Source organism: Anser brachyrhynchus, assembly GCF_964034855.1.
Source record: "Anser brachyrhynchus genome assembly, chromosome: 9".
In the NCBI taxonomy this organism is placed as follows: Eukaryota; Metazoa; Chordata; class Aves; order Anseriformes; family Anatidae; genus Anser; species Anser brachyrhynchus.
The window spans coordinates 12,827,454-12,842,709 of NC_137703.1; the positions used below are offsets into that span (position 1 = coordinate 12,827,454).

General features: G+C 34.3%; 1 protein-coding gene across 4 annotated transcripts in view; it reads left to right on the forward strand.

Moving 5' to 3' along the window:
* OPA1 (OPA1 mitochondrial dynamin like GTPase) overlaps positions 1–15,256 on the forward strand; it is a 53,180-nt gene that overhangs the window by 11,420 nt on the left and 26,504 nt on the right. For 2 of the 4 annotated variants that reach the window (XM_080604815.1, XM_080604814.1), the window contains 15 exons: positions 2,169–2,279; positions 7,019–7,072; positions 7,532–7,636; positions 8,577–8,663; positions 9,597–9,710; positions 10,074–10,154; positions 10,585–10,659; positions 10,965–11,036; positions 11,191–11,290; positions 11,854–11,984; positions 12,489–12,561; positions 12,653–12,725; positions 13,038–13,153; positions 13,804–13,868; positions 14,494–14,570. In XM_080604815.1, the coding sequence (XP_080460941.1) occupies positions 2,169–2,279; positions 7,019–7,072; positions 7,532–7,636; positions 8,577–8,663; positions 9,597–9,710; positions 10,074–10,154; positions 10,585–10,659; positions 10,965–11,036; positions 11,191–11,290; positions 11,854–11,984; positions 12,489–12,561; positions 12,653–12,725; positions 13,038–13,153; positions 13,804–13,868; positions 14,494–14,570 (1,334 nt within the window). The remainder of the gene's footprint in view (positions 1–2,168; positions 2,280–7,018; positions 7,073–7,531; positions 7,637–8,576; positions 8,664–9,596; positions 9,711–10,073; positions 10,155–10,584; positions 10,660–10,964; positions 11,037–11,190; positions 11,291–11,853; positions 11,985–12,488; positions 12,562–12,652; positions 12,726–13,037; positions 13,154–13,803; positions 13,869–14,493; positions 14,571–15,256) is intronic. The other 2 variants (XM_080604816.1, XM_080604817.1) reach the window with 1 other exon arrangement.

Here is a 15,256-nt window from a genome sequence, read left to right on the forward strand (position 1 = left end):
CAGTATCAGCACTTGTTTTGGGTTATTTTATTTATTGTGCACCCAGATTCTCATGATGGCTTTCCAGAGTTTGTGCCATCAAGTTTGTCAACTAGTGTTGTTCTACTTTCTTTGATAACATGATTGATAATGCTTGTAAGCAATTTATTAATTTAAATCCCATTAATTGGTCAGCATTGATTTTCTAGATGAAATTCTTATTTTAGAATTTTAGAAGATAGTTAGTTTTACATAGGAATGACTGATTTAGGGAGTTGAGGGCTGGGGGGGAACAGTGACAGGGAGATGTGAAAATTTTTATTTATATCCTAGTTCATACCAGGCTAGGTGTTGTGTGTGTTGTTGCGTGCTGTTCAAGCTGCTTCTTGTTTTGTTTTGTTGTTGTTGTTTGGTTGATTTTATTTTGTTTTGGTTTTTTGTTTGTAACTTATGTAGTAAGAAATAGAAAACAAAGGTAATAATGTTATTGGCTGATGTATACAAAGAAGAAAGTGTTACTGAGCAGCAATCTTACCCTTTTAACTTGAATACTCTACTAAGTGGGGTGACTTCACTCTAAAAAGGTTTTTCATATTTTTCTACGGAGTAACAGTCAGAGGTACCTGACCTCCTAGGAAGTAATTTCATATCAAATAGTTACACTTGGTGACTTCAAACAACTTCTGTTACAGTGCTCATTTAAATTCTAAAAGGCCTTCATGGCAGGTTTGTTCGGTGTTTTTTCTGGTATTTTCTTGACCAATAACATAATTTTTAAAGGAACCATGCCAGGTTATATTGAGAATTACCTTGCTTGTGAAATGGTAAAATGTTGTTGTTGTTATTCTAAATATAGCTATGTGGATGTCTCTCTCTGTTGCTGTATGGAAGTGAAATTGAACAGTTGGTTGCTTTTGTTTCACTCAATTTCTTGGCACAGTTCAAATGTGTTTGCCCGTCTTCCAATAAAGAGATTTAATAAATCTCAAAGTGGTTCAATAAAATACAAATGTGAGGATTTTTCTATTCTAGAAAGGTTATACAAATTGCTATTTAACAAATGTTTACATTTGGTCATTTGATTGTCTCTTCTTTTATCCATTCTCTCCTGTGTTGTTTATCCTTCTGTGTACATGCCTGTGTGTGTATTTCGTGCACCTAATGTATAAATTAATGGCAGATGTCTTGAATTCTTTACATCAAAGTTTTATTCCAGGATTTGTTTTGACTCCTGTAGTACATTTTTGAAACTCCATTTTACTGAAAGTTTTCTTAGAAGATGTAACATTTTTTAAAGACCTTAATTTGAATATTTATTTTTTCTTTTATCTACATTCTCTGAGATAAATTGTACATAAGATTCCAGTAGAAGGTAGTATAGTATCTTTGAACCAATGAAGACTTTCTGAAAGGCAACTTACTGTTGCAGGAATATTTGGCATGGAGGAAGAAGAGAAGAAATCTAAGCTTCACAGAAATGCTGAATAGTTAAGAAATCAGAATTGCATTGCAGGGATTTTGAAGTGATCAGGGAGGATTATGATAGCATTATTCTAAACTGCAAATTGTTACAGAAGTGAAGAGAGGGCTTTAACTTTATGCTTTAGAAACTGTTTTGCTTCTCTTACTTTGAAGGCTAAATAGCAGGAGAAGTCATCTTTCTGTAAAGTGTCTGCATTGCTGAGAGCAAGAACAAAATGAGAGCTCTTACATTACTGACAAAGTTGAGCTGATTAACGGTTCTGCGCCAATTTGTGTAGAGTATCCAAAAGACCCTAGTTAAATACCTGCATGGTTAAGTTGTGAAAAATTGCTGATACTTAAGAAATTCTGATATTATTTAGTTGAGATGAAATCCTGAAACCTTTGTCAATATTTTATAGCAATGGTGGTTGAATTTTAATTAATTTATTTATTTAGATGTAGGTGCTCATTTAAAATTGAATATTTTTAAAATCTAGCTAAATGTTTTTATTTTGTTCTTCATGGATTTGCAAGGTGCACGGTTGTGCTGGTTGTATCCAGTTCCAGCTAGCTAGCAGGAGATCTTGATAATAATATTTCGCTTTTGTTTGAACTGACCCATTCATACCTGTTTTTCATCTGTCTTTGTCATGCCCTTTGGTTTAAATTTGTTCTCCTTACACCCCCAATTTTTTCCTTTCCTTTTTATTATAAACTCATGGCAGAGCCTGCTTGGTGAACTCATTCTGTTACAACAACAAATCCAGCAGCACGAAGAGGAAGCACGCAGAGCCGCTGGCCAATATAACACGGGCTCGTACCAGCAGAAGCGAAAGGTGATGGCTTAAGGGACAATATGTACTGTGTTCACACTAATCGAATGCTTCAGCCTCCTGCATATGAGATAGAAAAATCTAACTTCTAATTAAATCATGGGCCCAAATAATTATTATAAACAACTTCGGTACAGGTGTATAGCTGTCTCTCAGTTTAACCAAATTGCTTTTCAAGCAGAGTGTTAAAAGCAAAACAAATATTTTGTATCACTTTGAGTGCTCTCTACCTTTATAAAACTGTTACTTAAAGTTGATATATTAAAAAGTGCATTTAAGGAAAGTATGTGAATAAATATCCAGTTTACTTACTCTGCTGTTACTTGCTGACTATAGCTATATCTTTTGAGAGTATAGCTATATGTAGGCAATACATCTCTGGGAACATTTTTTTCCTGCTTATAATATTACAAATCTGAAAGTGACAGCAGCTCTTTAATTGCCTGTGCAAAATTGTTTCTAAATACTCCTGTTAAAAACTCTGTGTTCATCAAACATATTGCTTGTCTATTGTCTCTCTTAAAACCTAGTTTATATTGATACACTGTGGTTGTTGAACATCCACAAGTGACTTTACTTACTTCATTTATGAACTATTCATTGTTATAGAGCTGAGGCGAATTGGAAATACTTCCTAATTTGGGATATTTTAGTAGTCTATTCTGTTATAGCCTACAATTCTTAACCACGTTTCTTTATTGTTTGCTTCAGTGCCCCCAAAAATATTTGATTTCTCATATCTTTGAACAGCTTTGGAATTGAGCACTGGATACAGTATTTACTCTTCTGTATGTTTGAAGATACTTCCCACAGAAAGAATAACACAGTAAATGGGAATTAAACTTTTAAGCAGTTGCATAGCTGCAGTTTTCATGACTTGCAGTGTTTTAACAGAGGAAATCACTTAAATCAATTAGTTCTCTGAAACTATACTAGCATTTTAAATTTAAGTATTTTTGAAATTTAGTTAGCTAATATTATCTCTGGATTTAACATAACTCTTATGTATTCCATCACCAGTTGTGAATCTAGAGATCATATAACAATACAATGGAAATGCAATTATTTGAGATGATTTTTTATCTCAAAAGGTGTCCTACAAGAGTCAGAGGGATTTTTTTTTCTATCCTCACATTCATTCCCTTCCAAATGAGTATTTAGAAGAGGAGAGATGTCTTCAGCGGTCTAAATGCTCTCTATCTGTTCATGTCCTCTTTTTTTTTTTTTATTAGAGGTAACTCCTTCAGCCTCTGACAGATTGTGTACTGTTTATTCAGACCGCTGGAGTATAGAATAGTAGCTTGAAGTTTATGATCAAGTATACGAAGGCGTAAAAGCAATACATTATTTGATATATAAAAATGTATTGGCATAATAAAGGGAATTGGGGGAAAAAATGAGCTTGATATTACATTTGTTTCTGTTGGAAATTCTACCTTGTTAGCACTTTCTTGCAATTAATTCTACAATTCCCAAGCTGTGAAATAGCTGTAAGGGCTATCCCTGTAAGTGTTATCCTGTCCTCCAAGGCAGGTACTTCTTTGTGTTTTCTGAGTGTTGGAAATCTAACTGCCCTTGCATATAAAAAAAAAAAAATCTTAATTTAGCATTCAGGTGTGGTGTTTGGTATCCACACCTAATGACAAGGAATGTCTCTTTTTTTTTTTTGTCACATTAATCTTTTTGCTTGAAGTAAGTTGAAAGATGTGGTAAAACATTTTCTTTAATATATTGACATGAGGTTATAAATTAGATTCATTTATCCAAATTCATCTTTGGAAGAAGAAGTTGTTACTGTCATTGAAATATGTCATTGCATGTCATTTTGTTGGGGCATAAACTAACCTTGTTTATTTTTTTTAACTTAATTGGCTCTGCTTGCCTACCTGCTAGAGAAAATTACTGTTTCATTTCCGTTCTTTGAAGTTCTGTTGCTTGATTTACTTGCACATTTTCTATTTTAATTTAACTACTCGATGTTAAATCTGCTTCAGTTATGAGATAATTCTTACTATTATTCAACTTATAATCAGGAGAGGGTATTAAAAGCAAAAATGTAATTGCTTCCTGTTGTTTTTTGTCAGTCTTTTGATAAATATTTAGCAGTGTAATTGATTATTCTTGTATAGCTGTGATGCGCATGGTTGCTTCTTGTGTTTTGTGTAGGTATTGATATATTCATTTATAACACTGGAAATAATTGCAGTTCTTCTGTTGAAGATCAATTTAGAATTATTTATAGTCTAGTTAGAGAATAAATAGTAGTTTCAAAGGTACTGAATTTTCAGAGGCACGTACTTATTTTATACAACCTGTGACAAAAGTTGCTGGAAAGCAATCACTGTGCAAAGTGAGCAACTATAAAAGAATAAAATGTGAGCTTCTGCTAATCTTAGTAAATAGGTATCTGCATCTTTATGTGCAGGAATCTGATTAAAAATGGCCCTACAGTTTTCTTCTATTATAAGTCTTTATGGTGGCACTGTGGAAAGAAGGAGGCATCTCGATGTCCAAACCTGGCTGAGCTGGATTAAACAAAATTTTATGTGTGTAAATATATATATAGAGAGAGAGAAATAGAGGTATTTTAGCACTTAAGTTTTTTAAGTGAATAGAAATCCCAGATTAGTCACGTCTGACTGTTAGTACTTCAGAATGTTATGGTAGTTTTAACTTTTATTGGCAAATTAAAAAATAGTTAGCAATATTAGAAAACACTTCTTTACTGTGAGAGTGACGGAGCTCTGGAAGGGGTTGCCCAGAGAGGCTGTGGAGTCTGCTACTCTGGAGATCTTGAAAGAATGCCGTCCTGGATGCCATCCTATGCAGTGTGCTCCAGGTGAACCTGGTTGGCACAGGGGGTGGACTAGATGATTTCCAGAGCTCCCTTCCGACCTCAACCACTCTGCGATTCTGTGATTAAGAAGTGTATGTTGAAAATATTGTATATACTAATTGCAGCTAAATGTTCAAAGGATACCTGAACCAAAAGCTGAAACATAACGAACAGTTCTAGAATGATGTGTATTTTTAACATAACTTACCTAATTGTCCTTGACAGAATTATCATCTAGTGCTAGGTAATTCTTTGCTTCACATCTTGCAATGTGTAGCTGAGTGCAATATTTTTATTTACTGTGTTTAACATAAGTATACTGCACGTAAAAGACATTGCTCATGTGGTTAGAAATAAACCGCCTGTAAGTATGCTCTTCAAAGATGCATCAAGGCCCCAGAAATACTTTCAGAAAGAGCTTGTTTAAGAGCAGAAAGTGGGAAGATGCTAGCTGCTTTGAAAATCTGCACCAAATGGAAACTCTTTGTTCACCTTCTCTTTCCTTTATTTTCTTGCTTTTCCTGATACACTACACTATTCTCTTTGCCTTTCTAATTTTATTTTCCCCTTATGTCTCTTAGGTGTTTGAAGTGTGTGTATATGTAAACAAACAGTTACATACACTGTGCTGTAGCTGCAAGCATCAAATTGTCAGTGTGCTAAACTTCCCTTTCTGATGCACTCTTGCTATCACTTAACTAATCAGCAGAAAAGAAAAGAAAAGAAAGTTAATTTGCAATACTTGCCCTTTGCTGCTTGTGAATAAGAAAACAACTGGATGTTGATGGAAATATGAACTTGATTGCTTCCTGTAAAGTGCATACGTGATCCTGTGTATTATAGGTTTAATACCTTAATGTTGTCAATATGAATAATTTTGATTTATTGTTTAATCTGTAACAACTAGAGTGAAATTATAGTAACTAAATTGATTTATATTCTCTAAATGACAGATGTCATCTGCATGTTAGATAATCAGTCTTTCTGATGTGAAGCTAACTTGAGTTGTAAATGTTACAAGCTTTATTTAGAGATTAAGGCTTTTACCTAATTCATTCTTTCAGTGTGAAAGAATCTTTCAATTATCATTTTTTTCTAAATTAAATTACATCAGTCAACCATTAAGTTTCATGTTGCTTGTAAAGATTTACACCATATGGATTTGTATTGCACAGTTCATGCTTTTGTCTATGATATTAAAAATGGATTCATTTGAACAACTGTCTATTACATCTTGATGAACCAATTTGAAAAGTATCTGACTAAAAATGTCTCTATTGCATTTATGACTTGAACTTCAAAATGTTTTGTGTTCTAATAGCCTAATTTTTCCAGTTTTTTAAAGTAATTTAAATAAATCTAAAACTACCTTTCAAGACTGTCAGAACTATATTTTATGAAGTTGAACATGAATGTTTAGGATTATAATTCTGAAAAACAAATCTGAAATAAAAATCCCCTGAAAGTTTCAGAAATGGTGAACACTCACCTGAAAAGTACTTTCTGTAACAAGCAGGTGTTTTAGTGACTGCATCTTATCAAGTACATGCTAATTCAGGACATAAGCATAAGAGATCCTGGGAGTTTGACCACATAATTGTATTTAGGCTAGTGACCATACAAAGTTTTGTTTTTCCCCTAAGCCCACTTTCCTACTACAAAATCTTGAAGGGTTAGTTTTTGTGTTTGCATGCATTGGAGTTTAGACCTTTTCAGGTGATCCTCCTGTTGCAGATGGAACTTTCCATCAGCATTAAATTTTAAATGCAAATTGAAGAATTTTAGTTGCTTTAAAATGCATGTAAAATCAATCTTATGTGAAATGAAGCTTTCAGTTTATGATTTGGTTACTTGCAGTGGATTAACTAAACGATGTGTTAGTAGCCATGATTATTTTTCTTTGTAGGTTTCTGACAAAGAGAAGATTGATCAACTTCAGGAAGAACTTCTACGCACTCAGGTAACTTTCTGAGTTACTGATGTCTTAAGTAATTATTTGTGTGCAGCAGTTTCAGATTTACTAGATTAATATACATCTGAAATATAAGATATTTGATAAAAATTAAGAACTGGAAGATTAAAAACCACACTTCAGTATTCAGGGTTAACCATGCTGGCCCAGACTACAGGTCAATATAATCTGTTCTTTCTTTGACAGGGGCTGACTGAATGTAAGAGGGGAGTGTAGGAGTAGGGGAAATGCATAATCATAATGTCCCAGAATATCTTCCTTGCTTTCAATGCTATAGATTCCTTAAATGTGGAGTATGCCAGGAGTGGAGTGCTGCTTCATTACAACTGATATTTCAGTTTTTAACTTGTTTTTCATAGGTAAAACTTTGCTAAACTGTACTTAAAACTTTGCTAAAATGTACTATTTCCATAATTATGACACTACATTTGTACCACTGTTTTCTAGCTCAAATACCAACGAATGCTTGAGCGACTAGAGAAAGAGAACAAAGAATTAAGAAAATTGGTACTGCAAAGAGATGACAAAGGAATTCATCAGAGGAAGTTAAAGGTACTTATGTGTTAACCATTAGTATAGAGATACAATGTTTTCTGTGATGGTATTCTAAGTTTTATCTGTTAATTAATATATGAACTTTTAACATTTGTTATGACACTTCTATGCTTTTTTGACATGTTAAGGCTTTTATATACCAGATTTTTTGAACTATATTACTTTGGGAAATGGGTTCAGTTGAAGAGCAGAAAGATTATCAGTTCTAAATAACTTATCTAAATGGAAAATATGAATTGTGGGATATTTTTTGTTTGTTTGTTTTTATGTAGCTTCACTATATTTGCTAATAAATATGCTTCCAGTTTTTCTTACACACACGATCAGGTACCTCCATGCTTTGTAATGAGCATTACTGAGTTTGGTAGGAATTTAGTAACAGTCAAGAAACATCTTTTAATGGTCCTGTATAAATCCATAGAGATTTAACCAGGTATGCTTTTTGCTTTTGATCAATATGGGTCTTCATCTTTCCTCTGGAAACCTGAAGACAAGAAGTTTTTATTTTTACCGAACGAAGTTGATAGTTCAATACCTTCCTTAATGCTTACTGTTCAACTAACTGGAAACTTAAATCTAGGTGTGTAACGGAAGAAACTCAGTTCAGCTTTGTACTTGGAAGCTGTGAAGCCTGAGCCCTGTTGGACTCTTGTGCTGTATATAAGAGCCCTGATTTTCTTCTTTCACAATGCATCTGCAGCTGTAGTATGTTTATCCACAGAAGGCAAGGGGTGACTTTACATGGTATTGTATTTCATAAAACAAATCTGTGCTGCAGTGTATATAGTTTAGGTTTCTAACTGTCTGTTATTCTTTGAGGAGAATATAAACATGCTTTTACGGTTGAATTTATAGTATGTACAGATGAAGTTGTCTGAAATCCAATATTTGTTCTGTTAGTTGGCTGAGTGTATTCTTTCTGCTTTTATTTTTGTAGAAATCTTTGATTGATATGTATTCTGAAGTACTTGATATCCTGTCTGATTATGATGCCAGCTATAACACTCAAGATCACCTACCTCGAGTAAGTCAATAAAAAGTCAGTTGTGGTTTTTTATTGTTTTGTTTTGCTTTTAACTTAAAGACTGATCTTACAATTGGATAGAACACTGGATTATCCTGGAATATAATTAAGAGTTAAAGTTAGGCTGTTTTCTTGGATCTCCAAGGGTTTTGCATAAATACATATTGCCCATTTTAAGTGTTGAAGTTTGAGAGTAACCAGTGCAATATGTTAAGTCTGCCTTGACTTACGGATAAAACCCTGTCTGGATCTGGATATAGCTGCTGTTATCAACCTTTTATTTTAAATGGTCTCACTCGCTATATCCCAGCCTTCTCAACTTTAAAAAAAAAAAAAAAAAAGTGTTTTTAAGGTGTGTATCAGTAGAGCTGAGAAGGTAAAGGTGCCCCAGCTAATTCCCCACCGTAGTGCTGCTGTTGGAGCGGAGGAGGTTGCCTCGTCTTAACTGCTGGTGTAGTGGAGAGATGGGAATGCTTCCTGCTTGTGCAGCCGCCTCTGGCATTGGTGGCTTCTATAATGAGCTGGTAAGATGGGATGTGACAATAAGTCGTCAAGTCTTGGCCTTCTCCAGGGAGAAGCAGCATCTACCATGTTGACTAATGTTGAGCCTTTCACCTGACTGAAAGGACTATGCACAAGCAGAGAAGCACTGGCTGCTGTGAGAACAGCAAGCACTTCTTCCTGTCATTAGACGGCCTGGCAGATTAGGCCCATAGGCTGCTGTATGGAGAGTGCTGTCTGAAGCAAAATTCAAAATTTTTGCTTGAATAAAAGTTAACATTTCTTCAGGGATTCTATATTTAAACAAATGTTTTTGTTGTCAAACATAACACAGCCAGCATTGGTATGGATTAATACATATTTAGTCAGCTTTTGTCTAAGCTTTCAAAATGGTCTGCTGAAAACCAATGGTTGTTTAAACTTTCTCTTAAGGTGGTTGTTGTTGGAGATCAAAGTGCAGGAAAAACCAGTGTGTTAGAAATGATTGCTCAAGCCCGTATATTCCCTCGAGGGTCTGGGGAGATGATGACACGTTCCCCTGTTAAGGTAAGAAATGTCATATCTCTTAATCAGTATTTACTGTATTGTACTATCTCTGATTAAGCTATTACTTGAAGCGTATGTGAACATTCATTTATAAAATGGCCTCTATCTAAGCAGGTGAGTTGTTAGTTAATGAGAAAACTTGGTCAAGCCAATATGAGATCTGTATATACTGCCAGAGTAGTAGTAGTTCTTACTGTAAGTACTCCTGTATTTACAGTGCCCACTGTATAAGTAGTTCTGTGCTGAGTAAGCATTACATACGTATGTCTGCCTGCAGCGGGAAGTATAAAAATGTTATGTACTTCTGATGTTTCTCCATGTTAGTTTTACCATGCTTTCTCAAGTAAGGCTTTTACCATTCAGGTAACCCTTAGCGAAGGTCCCCACCATGTGGCTTTATTCAAAGACAGCTCTCGGGAGTTTGATCTGACTAAGGAAGAGGATGTAAGTATAAAAAGAGGTGACTGGAAGTTAATGTGATTTTTAATTTTCTGAAAATTTTGTATCTTTATGGGCTGTTAGCCCTTGTTTATTTAGAGTGAAGTATGTTCACTGGGGCAAGGTATTATATTAGATGTTACATTGTCTCTTAATAGGATTTTTGGCTAGTACTTAGATGGGTAGAATGATGTAGGAGGAGACATTCTGGGGAGTATACAAGGGTCTGCTGGTAATCTGCAGTTTAGTGCCCCATTTACCAACCTAGTTATTCAACAAGCATGTTTTTCAGATGCGTATGAGACATACTCATTCATGTCTATAAACAGATTTTGAACAATCCCTAAGTAAAGGGTTTTTTTCTATGTTTGTCATTTTTCTTCTGTCATGGTTGGGGGAAATATTATGTCTGATATTTTGCTTTTTCTTGAAACAGCTTGCAGCTTTGAGAAATGAAATAGAAATCAGAATGAGAAATAGTGTGAAGGAAGGGTGCACTGTTAGCACTGAGGTAAGGCTTGTGCAGATGTTTGCTACTAAATGTTTGACATGTATATCTTTTGTAAGTATTCTTCAAATGACAGACTACAGCAAATCCAATTTGTATATACTTAATACTTTGTCCTACACAAAGTGTGTTTGAACTGTTAAAATCAGTTTTATATCACAAATATGTGCATATAAAATTGGACCTCCTATTTAAAATTGCAGACTTGCTGGCTTAAAGTGTGTGTAAATATGTTTATTTTGTGTGTTAAGTACATACAAAGTAGCTCTGTGTATGTATAAATATTTAATTTCAATTTTACTTCACAGACTATATCCTTAAGTGTGAAAGGTCCTGGTTTGCAGAGAATGGTATTGGTTGATTTACCTGGAGTAATTAGTGTAAGTATGCAGTGTTTTAAAAAAAAAAAAATCTTTAAGATCTGTAGGTAAAGTAATGTTATTACTGAGAACATTAACTGTTTTTGTTTGTTTTTTCCTTTTTTATATCTTTCTGTTTTCTTCTTTCCTTTAAATATATATCTCTGTGTAAAAGACTGTGACATCAGGTATGGCTCCGGATACAAAGGAAACTATCTTTAGCATCAGCAAGGCCTACATGCAGAATCCTAATGCCATCATCCTTTGTATTCAAGGTAACAAGAATCTAGATGGATATCCAAGTGTCAGGTTTTTGTTGTTGTTTTTGTTTGATTTTTTTTGGTTTGTTTTGTTTTTAATTCTAATTCTTACGTTCCTTTTGGAAAATTCCTGATTATTTCCATGCATGGAATTTATACAGTGTACAAAGCAGCATGCTATGAAATGCCCGTTTGTAAATTTAGGCATCTTTTCTATCAGTGACAGCAGAAGCTTTGATAAGATTTTTATCATTAAAAAGAAAATGGTGATAGTAATCAAATTCAAGATTTCTACAAAAGTGCTTTTGGAGGTAACAGACAGTGAAAGAGATTAATATTTGAACAAGCTGGCAAGTAGTGTAACTTTTAGTTTTGGTGGGAACTTACACTAGTACAATGAAGTTAAATTTTTATGATACTAGGAACAAAGAAAGTTTTCACTGTGTGTATCCGAAAGTTAAATACATGTGTAATTTTACTGTTTTACAGTTGTAATATGAAACTTATTTGATGCCTACCGTATCTTCAGTACTGTGACTCACCTTATATAGTCCCTAAAATATAACTGTTTATTTTAGATGGATCAGTGGATGCAGAACGCAGTATTGTCACAGACTTAGTCAGCCAAATGGATCCCCAAGGAAAAAGGACAATTTTTGTGCTGACTAAAGTTGACCTTGCTGAGAAAAATGTGGCTAGCCCAAGCAGAGTGAGTTTAAAATTTTTTTTTCATGTTGTGATGGCTAAAGTCACACACAGAAAAATGTTTGAGGCTGTCAAAATTATTGATCTCTATTCAATATGACATTTTTTTTGAAGTGGTTTCTGTTTTAATCTCTCTTAGGCTTTGCTTTTAGTGGTCAGTGACATGATTTCAGTCAAGTTACAGCTTGGGTACAGCATGCTTTTGTAGTGATTCCTTTCAAGTAAGTGACCTCAGGAAGTGGAACCTGCTGGGAAGGCTTTAGGGTATTCTTGGATAGGCTTTTTCGCTTTATTTCATGATTTGTGATGTTATGCCTTATTTGTTTTATGCCTTCTTATATTTCTTTTTTTTTTTTTAAATATCAGTAGAACTTAAAGTCCCTTGACAAACTGCTTCTTAGAGTAATCTATGCTTACATACATATGCAGCTGGCTGTAAAACTGCACTGAAGGAAAGAATATCTCTATGCAAAATTCACCATGTTTTTTTTATCCTTTATCTTCATAGATCCAGCAGATAATTGAAGGCAAACTCTTCCCAATGAAAGCTTTGGGTTATTTTGCAGTTGTTACTGGAAAAGGTAAAGAGAGCTCTGGCTCTGCTTATTTTCTCTTTAATAGCAGAGAAAACTGTCTAAATAGAACTGTTGCAGCACTCTTTTTTTTCTCCAGGAAACAGCAGTGAAAGCATTGAATCTATTAAAGAGTATGAAGAGGAATTTTTTCAAAATTCCAAGTTGTTGAAGTATGTTGGAATTTATTCCTTTTACTAAAATGGGCTTGTGCTGGTAAATGCTAGCATTAGTTTTTCTTGTTGAACATGTTATAAAGATTGCAGTGCAGAAGTGCTATTTGAGATGTTTTCTGCTTAAATTAAGCACCTTGTTGAGGTGACAAAGCTAGTCTTGTTACCTAATACTTACTGTCAGTGAGCAGAGAGAAAGAGAGATGAGAGGATGAAAGAAAAAAGCAAAGCTTTCTTCTTGTGAAGAGAAAACGGGGTCCAGGAAGCTTGGGTGTGCATGGAATAGTTTCCTATAGCTGTCTTTCTTTACAGGACATCTATGCTGAAGGCACACCAGGTGACAACAAAAAACTTAAGTCTTGCTGTGTCAGACTGCTTTTGGAAAATGGTGAGAGAGTCTGTGGAGCAGCAAGCAGATGCTTTTAAAGGTAAACATCGACTTCAAAAGACAAAGTGAAATAGCAACTTGCTGTTAAAACAGTTCTTCCACAAGCATGTAATGCTGTTTAGCCATCATGCTTGGATAATTGTTTTATATATTTTGTATGAGGACAACTTCTCATGACATGACAATTGCTTCATTTAATCTTTACAAAAGCACGGTAAAAATAATTCATGCTGTAAAGGACTTGCTGTAAAAGCTGGAGGAGTCAATAATTGTGAAGAAAACAAATTCAGGCCTTTTTTGGGCAAAGCACAATTCCTCCACTACCTTCAAATGTGTTTGAAATGGCATTCTCTGTACAGATACCATCTGATCAGCTGGGTCAGTGCAGAATTGTAAGTTGAATGGGACTCTTGCCACCCTTTCCACTTTGTGGTGTGTGAATCCTGCAATTTGTAGAAACAATGTATGAGCACAGATGGTGAAAAAAAATCATTCATTTATAGATGCACTTGAAGTTTTTGGAAGGTTTGTCATACGCAATATTTGTTGCAATTTTAGTAACTTCTAAACTATAAATATTTCTAAATAAAATATAAATTTCTAAATAACATATAAATTTCTAAAAATAATCATGAAGCACATGTAGACAATTTAAAAAGTTAAGGCCTGTTTTCTGATTTCTTTTTGCAGCCACACGTTTCAATCTTGAGACTGAATGGAAGAATAATTACCCCCGGTTGCGAGAGCTTGACAGGGTAAATTACACTACTGGCTTAATTTGTTTGCTACAAAGTGCTTTGAAGACTGTGGGTTAAAATTCATGCCCTTTAATCTCATTTGTAAAGGTTTCTTAAAATTAGCATAAATTACCAACACTTTAAAATGTGAGGACAGTGTAAACTATTCTAGGGGAAGGAAATACTGAGTTCTCCCATAGCACACTTCAAAGTTGTAGTAATTTAATGCTTAACAAGTCCTTCACTCATCTAGTATACAGTTAATTGACCTAAACTGCCCACAGGAATACATCTGTTTCTTTGTGATCATGATTAATAGAACTGACAAAGAGACGTTACATTCCCTGCTCTTTCCAACAGACAGAGTAACAAAACAATTATGATCCCGTTCTCTAATTCTTTTATAGAGACCCTGAATATTCAAATGCCATGCCTGGCCAGAGGCATGCAAGAGATGGGTGGGAAGATGCATGGTAAACCAGGGTAGCTTATGACAAGCACATACATTGTCCAGAACATGATCAGAAGGTACCATTATAGGCTTAAAGGCCCAAAGAAAAAGTTTTTTGTTACTCTTTGCATAAAAATGTGGTCAAACTGTACTTAAAATAAAATCCTATTTCCTGTTTTTCCTTTTGCGTAGAATGAACTATTTGAAAAGGCAAAGAATGAGATTCTTGATGAAGTCATAAGTTTGACTCAGGTTACACCAAAGCACTGGTAAGATAGCTTTTCTGTTTTTTAGTTAACTAACAGAATTTACCATTAAAATATAAAGGGTTTACTAATAAAATTATCCAATATAGTTAGGAAACTGTTTTTCTTAGGACAATGTATTATTATTTCCTTTGTCGGTATAGAAGTGTCCAGATTCACAAATACCTGTAGAATCAACTGACTAAAATTATGTGATGCCAGTTAATGTTTTGTTTTGTTGTTTCAATATACAGTATAATGAACAATAGATATTTTTATGATTCTCTTGAAATACCTATTGAGATTTAAGGGAATGGTCATGTTGAAGATGTTCATTTGAAGTTTGAATCAATAATTCCTCTTAACTTCCTGTTTTGGGTTTACCAGCGTGCATGTCAAAATAACACATAGCACCTTGTCGAGGGGAAAAAATGATTTGTATCCCTGTGAATTGGAGAGTTGTAAGTTGAAAGATGATTTAATTCTTGCCTGTAAAAACAGCTATCTCCTTGGTAGCCAAAATGAAGTAGCACCTTAATATACTACCCTGCTCCTCTGTAAGGCACACTTAGGTATGAGAAAGAGAGAACTTAGCCTAAGTATTTTAAGTGTAGCATCATTTCATAGTAAAATCACTCTAGATGCAGTCTTAGAGGAGAATGGCCAATGAAAAGGATTGCTTTGACAGCCTGTTTCATAACAGATAATTA